The 13,675-nt window shown below is 32.3% G+C and overlaps 1 protein-coding gene across 1 annotated transcript; it reads left to right on the top strand.

Annotated features, from left to right (window-relative positions):
• Positions 1 to 15: 15 nt before the first annotated feature.
• LOC132729224 (U1 small nuclear ribonucleoprotein A-like) lies at positions 16 to 12,053 on the top strand. The gene is made up of 7 exons (XM_060714944.1): positions 16 to 184; positions 8,311 to 8,385; positions 8,902 to 9,074; positions 10,065 to 10,207; positions 10,660 to 10,730; positions 11,245 to 11,371; positions 11,710 to 12,053. The coding sequence occupies exons 1-7, from the start codon at positions 31 to 33 to the stop codon at positions 11,867 to 11,869; spliced, it is 903 nt and encodes a 300-aa protein (XP_060570927.1). The 5' UTR covers positions 16 to 30; the 3' UTR covers positions 11,870 to 12,053.
• The last annotated feature ends 1,622 nt before the right edge of the window (positions 12,054 to 13,675 follow it).

Raw genomic sequence — 13,675 nt, forward strand, 5'->3', positions numbered from 1 at the left:
CCTTTTCTTCAAATATCAAATTCATTTGAAATGAAAAACTTGTTTTGTAAAAAAAAAAATATAGGTGCACTAGTAATTCTCACGAGTAAAAATTTTCACGTTGAAGTGATTTCCGGTACGTTTGTAAACAAATACGAAATCAACAGATTTAATAGCGGTGAAATCCTTTCTAATCAGCGCGAAGGTATTCAAAAAGACTTTAAATTCTTCCTGCTTTCTTTCATATAGTGTTTCTTTTAAATAATTTCTTATTATTAAATATATTCCAATTTTGTTTTGGTTTACTTGGCCAGTGGACAAATTTTAGTTCTGGCTCCCAAACTTTATAAGCGGCTTTTCGACATGATTTTTCATCTGATGCGGCATTAAAGGAAGCACTTAAGGAATCTGTCGACAGCAAAATCCATGTTTTAAAATCGTAACCCGAACACAATGCGGTAGGCATCTAACCGGGGGGCCAAACTCTTGACAATAATTGAAATCCTAATCTTGTGTATAACAGGCTGGGCACATCTCCCAATCGGGCTAAATTAGCTCAATCGGGGTAATTTAGCCCGATTGAGCTAAAATCCAATGAATGAAAATGATAAAATGTGTCTGAAATTTATGGAAGCGTATAAAATCGAGTACTCTCCCTTGTCTCCATGTGATCCAGTTTCTACAATAACACATCTGATACATTAAAATATGCTGTACTCGCTTGATCTTATTGCGCAATTTGGTGTAAAAAATACCGAATTTTGAAAATTGGATCAACATATACCCAAATCTGTTATATTAACTCCAAAACTGTACAAAATTCTTCGCCAATTCAACGCAGCTTCATCATCGACGCCATCTTGGAAAGACTGATTAAAATCCGTCATGCACGAAACACTTTTATCTATTGTTTTTCATTAATTAACCAAAATATATACAGGGTGTGTTAAAAATATTATATATGTGGAAACTGAAATAGAATAGTTCATATTTATTAACGGAAGTGTTAAAATGGTTTGCATAATCAATGCACTCTAGTGAATGTGATAACCATTGCTTTCAATAAACGTACTAAAACTGGTCTTACGAGTATCTGAATGTAAATTGTAAACTTATGTTATATCATATATTATATTGTACATGAAAATAAACGAAAAATTCGTGAAAAGCGTGTTTTTTCTTTATAATTACCCTGTGTCTTTCCATGTATACACTTGAAAGTCCCTCGTAGAGGATATATGTATGTATTTCCCTCTGTCTGTCTGTCTCTTTATCTATGTATGTATATACATCCCATTTATATGAAGTAGTAGAAGTATTTGAAGCTGGTAAAGGATATATTCCTCCCATATTATACTTACAGTATATGAAGTAAGTTAAGCTTATTTTATTTTCATCAACAAAACATTGTTAAATTGAGTCATGAGATGTGTCACAATAAGCTAGTAACACATATTCCATTTTCGATAACTATTGCATATTGTAACTTATGTTCTTGTTGCATTTCTTTACATGAAAATACTTATTTTGTTATTTAATTAATCTCCGGTCATAGTTTCTTATTTCATAAAACCCTTATGGGCATGCAAATGAATTATTGAAAATGATAGATTATCTAAGAAAGCATTAATTGAATACTTGAAATGTGAAAAACAATTATCAACAAGGAAAATGCGGTGTTAAATGAACCCCACTCGACCTAGAAACAAGTTATCAGAAACTATTAAATCAAATTAATTAAATAAACAAATAAACATTTCTTAAGAGACGATTTATTAAAACTTTTATCAGAGAAAAACTATATAAGATATATTATATCTTTCGTTCTAATCCATTTCATCATTTTCTATATTAAATGATCGTATATTATATAATGTGTATGATTATGAATAAAATATGTTTTATGTAGAGCCGATTTCAGTTTAAAAGAAAGATCATTAATCGAAATTGCAATTCAATATCTTATTATAATAAAGGTTAAACATACTCTTATTTCATATAGTTTTATTACAGAGGAAAACACCATGTCAAAGTGTTTTTGTGAACAACATTCTTCTTTGACTGAAGGAAAGTCGTTGAAAATAATAAAAATTGCGCATTAGAAAATAAAAGTGGGAACAATAAAATTTATGAAAAACCATTGCATTATCCCAGAAAAGGCAGCATCTGTGTGTGATGTTTGTTTGAATTATGTACAGGATACCTTAATGATAGAACCAAGTCATAAAAAATTAAAGGCAGAAAATGATTGTAAAACATTTTTAGAAAATTTGAAAAATGATAAATTTGAAGAAAATGAATTAGTAGAAATTGTTGCAGCCATTGGTGAAAAAATTTCTTCAAATATATATGAAGATTCAATGGTTGTTTCGTCATCGTACAAGAGTATAAATTTTGATGATGATGTAAAAGTAAAAAAATATATAAAAAACAGAAATCGTATACTCACATAGATCTTTCCTATTACCTGTTGCAAATATAAAATCTGTAGACGAAAATGAGAAAAAAATAAAAGTATTGCTTGCAGCATTGACTGTTTATTGAAAGCCAGGAATCTTCCAACTATAACACCAATAATACCATTTTATAAAAATCTTATTAGCTATTATATCACTGGCAGCAAAATTATAACTAAATTGAATAGCGTACATTCCCCAGCAGGTAGCTATTCATGTCTAACTGAATGGCTGAAGAATGTCTCCGACACGTCCCTCAGTTACCCCGAGTCCACTGACACGTTTACTTATTTTGACAATAACCAAGTTGTGGCCAGAAATTGGCGGGTTAATCATAATTATAAATCAAAGGCAAGTGTTGTTACCACGGTTGTTAATATTATACCAGCAAAGAAAACAAATCTTTTAAAACAACAAGAAATTTCACCGTCAAAATGGTATTACAACTGTAATAATGTTGACACATTTTCAAAAATCAAATCAATGTTGCATGACAATGAATCGGTCTTCCAAAATGTAAGGAATAAATTTATTGAAAAACGACTGGCCAAAGTTGTCAACGACATGGGAGCACACAACACTAGTATGACACGTGATTACATTGATGAAAAAATTGAAGGTAATTTCTGACATAATTTGTATTCATTATCCCAAAATATTGTAAAAAATATATATATTTTAAACACATTATTTAGATTATATTAGATTTTGTTTCGTTGCATAAGTAATAATAAAGCAAATAAATCTAATTACACGCACAAAATTACATCATGAACGCATTTTGATTTCGTCATGAATTCAGACAAACACAATGTCTATTTAAATGTCATGATGCAATAGTTAATTTGTCTTTAATTTCTCAAATTCAATTACAATTATATTTATATTCAGCTGGAGTTAATCCAGTCGTTGAACAGGATATGTTTAATCATTATAATTGGATTCCAAGCATGCACCATAAAGAGTCCCCGAAAGTTGTTGTAGGAGAGCCTATAATGGTCAATCCATGCTCTTATGCTTCTGTGACAAAAGTTCTACAGGTACACATTCTCTTAAAATAAGTGTAAAAAATTAATATATAACATGTGAAAAACGATTATTATAAGAATCATTTGAAACAACAAACAAGTATTAACAATTACTGAAACTAAAATTATTCAATAATTATTGATGCTTTACAAACGAATATATCATTTCAGAATCTGCAGAAAGTTCAGAGAATGAATACGAATAATCATCAATATACACGTGTTCATATGTACTTACCGACATCTCTAGTCTTCACTGCATACGAACTCAATATGACCTCAAACCGAAAAACTCGTGCAAAAGTCATGTGGTATATTTTATAAACATATATATAGATATTATTATTTTTAATTCATTTTACATGTATAAAAATAATTATGATGTTTCTAAAATATGCACACACCCTATATCAATTAATGAAAAACAATAGATTAAAGTGTTTCGTGCATGACGGATTTTAATCAATCTTTCCAAGATGGCGTCGATGATGAAGCTGCGTTGAATTGGCGAAGAATTTTGTACAGTATTGGAGTTAATATAACAGATTTGGGTATATGTTGATCAGATTTTCAAAATTCGGTATTTTTTACACCAAATTGCGCAATAAGATCAAGCGAGTACAGCATATTTTAATGTATCAGATGTGTTATTGTAGAAACTGGATCACATCGAGACAAGGGAGAGTACTCGATTTTATACGCTTCCATAAATTTCAGACACATGTTATCATTTTCATTCATTGGATTTTAGCTCAATCGGGCTAAATTACCCCGATTGAGCTAATTTAGCCCGATTGGGAGATGTGCCCAGCCTGTATAAATGACATAAAATTTGCTTTGAAAGTTTGAGATATTTTTATGCCACTGATGGGAGGCATATTAAAATAGTACCGTCTGTCCGTCCGTCTATCTTTGCGTCCCCACTTTGTTCGTGTCCGGACTGTAACTTTGTCATACATTGAGGGTTTTGAAATAACTTGGCACAAATGTTTACCATGTCAAATGCATCTTCAGCCAGAGATAAAAGAAAAATTGAGCCGTTTGTCCTGCTGGACGAGTAGCTTCAAATTTCTACTTGTCCTGCATCTTGAGCACGATTTTCAAAATAAATCTCCAAGATGCAACTGACTACTAGAAAATTTTATAATCGGTTAAAAACGGGTTTGTGTTAATACACAAATTTAACAGACCAAAACTGGAAACAAAGCTTGTGTTTAAGGTTTTGTATAAATTGCACACTTTATAGAGCATTGTCTGTTGGGCATGTTCAAGTTACACTAGTCCTAATTATAAGACCTATACGAAATCTTTTACATATTTATTATTCATTAATCTGATATTTTACATTTTTCATTTTCCATGTTACATTACTCGTTAGGTCCTAACAGATCTTTGCAAAATTGTGTAGCAAACAAATTGACATTGGACATTGATTCAGATCTAATGCATTTAAACAATTAAGACAGCATGTATTTACATTAATTTTTGGACAAAACTGAAAAATAAATACCTTTTAACAAAATAATTAAACTGTCACATTCGAAAAATAATGATTAAAAATCCTCTCATTTATACAGCCGATAAACAAATGGCCGCCATGCAGTGCGCGAAATCTGATTGGCTAATTCAAATGCAAGCGTTTAAATGAGTCAGAAGTTTCTAACGGAATATTTTTTCAATGAAATAATTGCCCATGCACCCTCAGCGTGTTCGAATATATTTTTCCGTTCAAAAATTTGGAATCAATCTGTAACGTGCTTTACTTAACCAGTACAAAGGGGTCCGACACACTTGGGTGTGTTCATATATATTGTAATTAAGCTACACAAGCAATTTGACAAAAAATATATGGACAAATATTTTAAATAGAGACAAGTGATTTAACTCTAACATTACCCTATCACTGACAGTCTGTGAAAAACAGTCCACAATTAAAACAAATATCACTTTAACCTTTTCATTTCTCTGCTATTCACAATGTAATACCATGCTGATCATTATAAATAAAACTTCAAATAATTCATGCAAACCGGTAGTGTTTTATAAATGTTTACCTTTCCCAAAATTGTCCAAAATGAAGATCATTTACACGAGTGTGTCCACACACATTTTCCCTGTAAGCATACGTTTCCGTGATAATTTCCAGCTATTGACCGATACAGTTAGTTGAATAAACTTGTTTGCGATATATTTCCACCTATAGTCTTACACAAAACACTAAACACATGCGATAAATCAACTTAACATCAGTTTCTGAAAAATTTACACTGGCAGCAGACATATTGGAAGTCACGTGACTTTGACATATCAGCCGATGAAAGCTATAATCCGATTGGCGTGATACCAGATATCAAGGGAAACTACTTTTGTGAACATTCACAAAGACCAATCAAAAAGCGTGATACAATACAGTCACAAGAAATCCAAAATGACAGTGGCAAGTGTAAATTTTTCAGAAACTGATGTTAAGTTGATTTATCGCATGTGTTTAGTGTTTTGTGTAAGACTATAGGTGGAAATATTTCGCAAACAAGTTTATTCAACTAACTGTATCGGTCAATAGCTGGAAATTATCACAGAAACGTATGCTTACAGGGAAAATGTGTGTGGACACACTCGTGTAAATGATCTTCATTTTGGACAATTTTGGGAAAGGTAAACATTTATAAAACACTACCGGTTTGCATGAATTATTTGAAGTTTTATTTATAATGATCAGCATGGTATTACATTGTGAATAGCAGAGAAATGAAAAGGTTAAAGTGATATTTGTTTTAATTGTGGACTGTTTTTCACAGACTGTCAGTGATAGGGTAACAGTGTTCGAAATTAGCAGTAGTCCTATAGCCACTGACTACTAAATTTCTCCTCGGGCTACCAACTTTTCACAGTAACAAGCCCGACCAGGCCACTGTATTTTCAGAGGCAATATAAACAACTGTTTTGAACAAATGAATCAGTCTAGTGAAATGCCTTTTGGGCTAGTGAATATTCCAATCTGGTAGTCCGACCAGTCTAGTCGATTCAAATCCTAATTTCTTACACTGGGGTAATGTTAGAGTTAAATCCCTTGTCTCTATTTAAAATATTTGTCCATATATTTTTTGTCAAATTGCTTGTGTAGCTTAATTACAATATATATGAACACACCCAAGTGTGTCGGACCCCTTTGAACCAGTATGGCCGATAGGAAAAATAGATTGATATTTATATTTTATTTTGAATTGATAAGTACATTGTTTGGGAGTTTTTGTTAATGATTGAGCATGAAATTGAAAGAAAAGATGATAATCTTTTGAATAAAGCTTGAATGGCAAGACAATAGACATTTTTAGATTTTTAGCTCGACTATTCGATAAGAATAAGTAGAGCTATTGCAGTCACCCGAGCGTCCGCGTCGGCGTAACCACTTATGTTAAAGTTTTTGTAATAGTTCAAATATTTTCAAAGTCCATTGACATATGGCTTTGAAACTTTGCACACTTGTTCACCATCATGACCCCAACCTGTAGACAGGAGGAGGTAACTCTATCAAGCATTTTGACAGAATTATGCCCCTTTTTCGACTTAGAATTTACGTTAAAGTTTTTGTAATAGTTCAAATATTTTCAAAGTCCATTGACATATGGCTTTGAAACTTTGCACACTTGTTCAAACATCATGACCCCAACCTGTAAACAGGAGGAGGTAACTCTATCAAGCATTTTGACAGAATTATGCCCCTTTTTCGACTTAGAATTTACGTTAAAGTTTTTGTAATAGTTCAAATATTTTCAAAGTCCATTGACATATGGCTTTGAAACTTTGCACACATGTTCACCATCATGACCCCAACCTGTAGACAGGAGGTGGTAACTCTATCCAGCATTTTGACAGAATTATGCCCCTTTTTTGACTTAGAATTTACGTTAAAGTTTTTGTAATAGTTCAAATATTTTCAAAGTCCATTGACATATGGCTTTGAAACTTTGCACACTTGTTCACCATCATGACCCCAACCTGTAAACAGGAGGAGGTAACTGTATCAAGCATTTTTTTTACTATCACGCACTAAGAATAGTCGAGCGTTGCTGTCCTACCGACAGCTCTTGTTTTAAAATGCTATGCATTTATGAGCACTAACTATTAGACGTCAGACTTGACCAACATTAAACTTTAACAAGCCTGTAACGTCTAATATATTGGACTACAGTTACACCTGTTCAAATTAACAATTTGTAAGTGTTCAATTTATATGTAACCTAAAACACAAGCTTTGTTTCCTGTTTTCCATTGTTAAAAGTAAACAAACTGATTATGAGAATTCTAGCTTCCTATTACAATTATTACATCACCACATTTCCGCTCGTCCTGCCAGAATTCTACCATTTTGTACTTGTCCTGCATCAATCTCTACTGATAATATGTGTGGAATTATCAATGTTTGACAGTGTGTACAAAATATATTTCCGTTTAAATATTTGGAATCCATCTGTAAAGAGCTTTACTTAACCAATATGGTGGATAGGCAAAATAGATTGTTGTTTGTATTTTATTTAAAATTGATTGATACAGATTTCATCAAGAATATCCTGTCTTTCAGGCAGTTTTGGGTCTCCCAAGCATGAATTCAACTGGGTACTGAGCTTACTTGAGTTTCATGCTCATTTTGTTCCAAGTCCAATACATTTGACATAACAGGCTTGTTATAGTTTATGATGGTCAATCAAGCCTGACTTGCATCTCAAAGCAACGCCTTATTTTATTTATAGAACTAATTTGTTGTCAATGTTCCTGAACCCTGAGTAATTTTGATCTCATTCTTTGCATTATGCATACATGGCTTACTTGTTTCTTTCAATTTTCAGAATTTGACAGCATGGATATCAGACCAAATCACACAATCTACATAAATAACTTGAATGAAAAGATTAAAAAAGATGGTGAGAAAATATTTTTTATATTCTGAAGATTAATATGTCAAAATGTATAACAAACTCTTGAGACCTTGAATAATAATTTCATTAACATGACAATACTATTACTGTTAGCATAATCTGATATTTAAAGTTATTTTGAATATATTATTTTTTACAGTGACCAGATGAAATAATGCTAAATGTTAAAACCATTTTGATGTTGAATGTCTTATCAAATTTTGATACATGTAGGAACTGGAAAAAAAGAAAAGATAATTTACATGTGTATATTTTTCTAATGTTATGTGCTTATAGTGATTAGACGTTATCTTGGAAGGCATTGTTGTATTTTGAATGTTGAGAAATTACATGTATTAGCATTATAACTATGCATCAACCAACTTCAGTTGCAAATATTATTTAATTGATTTTTTTAATGAATAAATTGATTGATAATTTACACTCAAGTATGACCAATTTAACTTCTTTTATTTACACTCAAGTGACACCAATTTAACTGCTTATTTGTTTATATTTCAGAATTGAAGAAATCACTGTATGCCATATTTTCCCAGTTTGGACAGATTTTAGATATCGTTGCGTTGAAGACATTGTCGATGAGAGGCCAGGCATTTGTCATCTTTAAAGATATTAACAGTAGTACTAATGCCCTAAGATCTATGCAAGGATTCCCATTTTATGACAAACCAATGGTAAGATAGAATATTCATGTCTAGAAAGGTGGTAAGTTTGTTATTACAATGCTGATGCATATCACAGCTTTCAGTGTAGCCAGTATCTCTAACACATTTGCAGACAGAATCTGGTTATCTACCAAAGGACCCTATGCCAACACTTCTGACTTCTTTTAAATGAAGCATTTGGAGTAAAGAAGAAACACTGTTTTTATGGTGCCTGAAATTTACGGATGGGCATATTGTTGCTTCATTGACCATCAGTCAGTCCTGCCCTTCTCTTATCACACAAGTTGAAAATTCTCAAACTACCTTCATTTATTGAATGCTATTTTAAATATTTGTCTCGAGTTTTTTGGTTGATCAAGTTGAAATCCTCATCAAATAAATAGATTTTCCTGCTTTTCATCATAAGTAAGGCAATGTTCTTACTAAATGTCAGAGACATTCGGGAGCATCCATTTAATATCCTGATATTTTTGTTTTTCATTGAAAGGCACATTGTGAGTCAAACATTACTAACAATCAAAGTTGTGTTAGATATAGGTTTGCCCCCATCTCCTACTCCACAAACTAGTTAAGACATCTGCATGCAACAAGCAGTTGTGTGAGCAAACATTTTTGTAAAATATTGTGTTCACTTTTAAGATATCAAGTTATAATATACAGTGCAAAATATATGAAGTACATGTATGTATATCATAAATACATCTATTGAGTTACATATATCCTATAGATTTATAAGTACAAGTATATTTTTAAAATTTATGAAATTGATAAATAAGGTAAATGATATGAAAACAGATTCAAAATTATGAAATCTTGTTCAGACTGACAAAAAATAAATGCAACATAAATTTAGTCTTTTAAAGAGTTTTATTCCAGAGAATTTGCCTATTAGTTATTAAAGAATTTGTAAGTTTTCTTTAGAATGGAAGTTCCTGATTATTTCTTTTCAAGTTCATGTTCCTGTGATGTCTCTGGATTGTCATGTCAAAATTATTTCAGAGAATCCAGTACTCCAAGAAGGACTCTGATATGGTGGCTAAAATGAAGGGAACATTTGTTGAACGTCCTAAAAAACAGAAGAAGGATGAAGAAGCCCCTGCAGAAACAAAGAAAAGGAAACGTGGACAAGCAAATGCTGCAAGGTAAATACAGATGAATAATTTTCTTGTATATTGTATAAGTGCTTACTACATGTATAGTATTGAAAAATGACTTGAACAAAACATGTGTGTGTTTCCATGGTAAAATTTGATTATAAGATGATAATATAAGTTTATCTGTTTTACTAGCTTTACCAATATCTTTAGAAGAAAAAATGTACAATTATTATTCTATTTCTCATACTTTGAAACTCATGGTTAAGACGTTACTTGGAAGGCTTTGAAATAACAGTGAAATTCAAAATGATTGCTTCAAAATTACATCAATTGGTGTTACACGCTTCAAAATTACATCAATTGGTGTTACTCGCTTCAAAATTACACCAATTGGTGTTACTCGCCATTCATGATATTTGTTTCAGACTTGGTGTAGTCTTAAAGTGCCAATGCTTGAGATTTGTATTGTACACATGTAATCTGTATATTGATTTCAGAGAGAGGGCAGCTAGAGAGCAGGCAGCCCCACCAGTACAACCTGTTGTACAGCAACCAGCACCTACACAAGGTTTGTATTGTAGTTTTATATAATATCCTAGTGTAATTATTGGAAAGATTTGGGTTTCGTCATTGTAAATATGGTTACAATAATGATAATAGTAATAATAGTTTGATTATGTTTGATGGTAAATTTTACTTCTTTGCCTCTTTACCTACCATGGAAGTTAAGACTTGAAGCAGAAAAGATCTAGTAGCTCCTGGGAACTTCCTTCTTCATGAATGATTGGAAGTTCTCACGTTTGTCTTAAAATCCCACCAAAATAACTCACAAAAACTTTCCTGTGCAACTTTTTATTTGCAAGTGTGTAACAGATTAGAGAAAAATTGTTTCAGATGTTTTATAATATAGATACTTATTTGAAATTTATCTTAACAGTTTGACAGTGGTATTAAAACTGAAAAAAAGAATACAACAGTATATTTTTTCTAAATCTTGTAAACAAGCATATTTAAAATGTGTTTATTCTACTATATATTGGCTGTGAAAGTTGTTTGAAAAATTGTTTAAATTCCATTTACAGCAGCGCCATCTAGTGCTCCAGCAACGGCACCAACAAGTATACCGGAACAACCTCCCAACCAGATCTTGTTCTTGACCAACTTACCAGAAGAGACTAATGAAATGATGTTGTCGATGCTCTTTAACCAGTACGTACCTTTTTCGTTTTTATTGACATGTTTATTTGATATTGGTAATTTCTTTCACATTGTTACTTAGAGAATTTTGAAAATCCATTCTTTCTTTGGTATTGATTAAATTTCCTCAAATCATGTCCGTTAACCTTTATTTCAGTATACTGTATCACATGCTGAATTTAATCCGGCTCAATTCAGTCAAACCTTGAATAAATGATGTAACAATGCAGACTGACTTGCACAATTTACGCAGTTTTTATTAAACAGTATGTAGGTTTTGATATAATAACTTAAAAATGTCATATTGTTATATTTTAAGCACGTAATACAATTTTGGCAATGTATTTCAGGTTCCCAGGTTTCAAGGAGGTTAGACTGGTACCGGGCAGACATGATATTGCTTTTGTAGAGTTTGAGACAGAGACACAGTCTGCTGCTGCCAAGGATGCCCTTCAAGGCTTCAAGATCACACCTAGCAATGCTATGAAGATATCGTTTGCTAAGAAATAGATGTGTGATCAGTTCTCATTTTCCCATTTTACGTTGAATTTAAATTACATTGGTCCAGAGAATTATGTTATCAATAAAAAAACAAAAGAAAAGAAATTTTTTTTTGAATTAAGGTTTTAATTGAAGGTAGAGTTAAAATATTGTAGACATTAATTACTGTTTTGATACTTTTATTCAATAATTTTTGTGTCGCCTCTACGGAGTAGTGGCGACATATAGGGATCACTTCTCCGTCGTCTGTCTGTCCGTCTGTGTGTCTGTCTGTCTGTCCGTCCGTCCGTCACAAAACTTGTCCGGACTACTGCTCATAAACTACTGGTGCAATTTCATCCAAACTTTACAGGAATGATCAGTACCAAGTCTAGTTGTGCATATTGTCAGGATTTTCCGGTTCAATGATTTTTGTCAGAGTTATGGCCCTTTAATAATTTTTAATTTTAAAGTTTGTCCGGACTACTTCTCTTATACCACTAATGCAATTTCAATGAAACTTTACAGGATTGATCTGTAGCTCAAGTCCTTGCGCATATTGCACGGGTTTTCCGATTGAATGATTTTTGGCCGAGTTATGGCCCTTTGATAAAAAGGTTTCTTTTTCTGTGTGTTGCCAGATACACAAAAGCTTGTCCGGACTACTCCTCATAAACTACTGGTGCAATTTCATCCAAACTTTACACGAATGATCATTACCAAGTCTAGTTGTGCATATTGTCAGCATTTTCCGGTTCAATGATTTTTGTTTGAGTTATGGCCCTTTAAAAATTTTTATTTTTAAAGTTTGTCCAGACTACTTCTCTTATACCACTTATGCAATTTCAATGAAACTTTACAGGATTGATCTGTAGCTCAAGTCCTTGCGCATATTGCACGGGTTTTCTGGTTGAATGATTTTTGGCCGAGTTATGGCCCTTTGATAAAAAGGTGTTTTTTTCTGTGTGTTGCCAGATACGCAAAAGCTTGTCCGGACTACTCCTCATAAACTACTGGTGCAATTTTATCCAAACTTTACAGGAATGATCAGTACAAAGTGGTTAGTCTAGTTGTGCACTGTCCGTCTGTCTATCCGTCTGTCACAAAATTTGTCCCAACATGAAATTGGCCATCATGAGGCGACACATGTGATTACTGATCGCTCTTGTTTTTTAAAGAGAGTTATGATGAGAATTGTGAGAATGTTTCATATTTAGTCATTAGATTTTCTCATTTTGTTTTTGTATGAACAATATTCATTTTAGTCATGAAATTTAAATAGACAGTTAGTTGTTTGACCATTGCACACTGGAGCTGCATATCAAGTTTTCAACTGCAGAATCCTTGAATTTTCTGTTTAATTTGTTTTTGGCCAAAGAATACATCATAAATACATCTTATAAATTTGCAGTTATTTTGCACAGTTTTACAAAATACTATTACCAAATTAATGAAGTTCAAAAGTTCTTTGAATTGATAATAGAATCCTGCTGATTGAAATAAAGAAAGAGGAAAGCTAAGTGTAATGTTTTCAACCTCTTAAACTAGATTTGAAAAAAAAAAGGATTCTATAGTTGTCCTAGGCGCTCCTTGGTTACTGCTATCTGACTGGTCACATTTTTGTATACATATTTTATAGACATTAACATTTGCCCTGTCTAGAGCCTCCATTGCACACAGAGAGGTGAATGACATTGCACCAAGGGCATTAACTGCATACTAAATTATTTTTTTCTGTTGCAAGATAACTCTAGTCCATGCTTGCATTTTGATGAACCATGGTTAAAGAAATCTCGCCATCAAAATTACAGGTATACTATCTGTAGGAACAATTGT

The sequence above is a fragment of the Ruditapes philippinarum genome, unplaced genomic scaffold (assembly GCF_026571515.1).
Source record: "Ruditapes philippinarum isolate M1 unplaced genomic scaffold, ASM2657151v2 ctg396_1_1_1_1, whole genome shotgun sequence".
Lineage (NCBI taxonomy): Eukaryota > Metazoa > Mollusca > Bivalvia > Venerida > Veneridae > Ruditapes > Ruditapes philippinarum.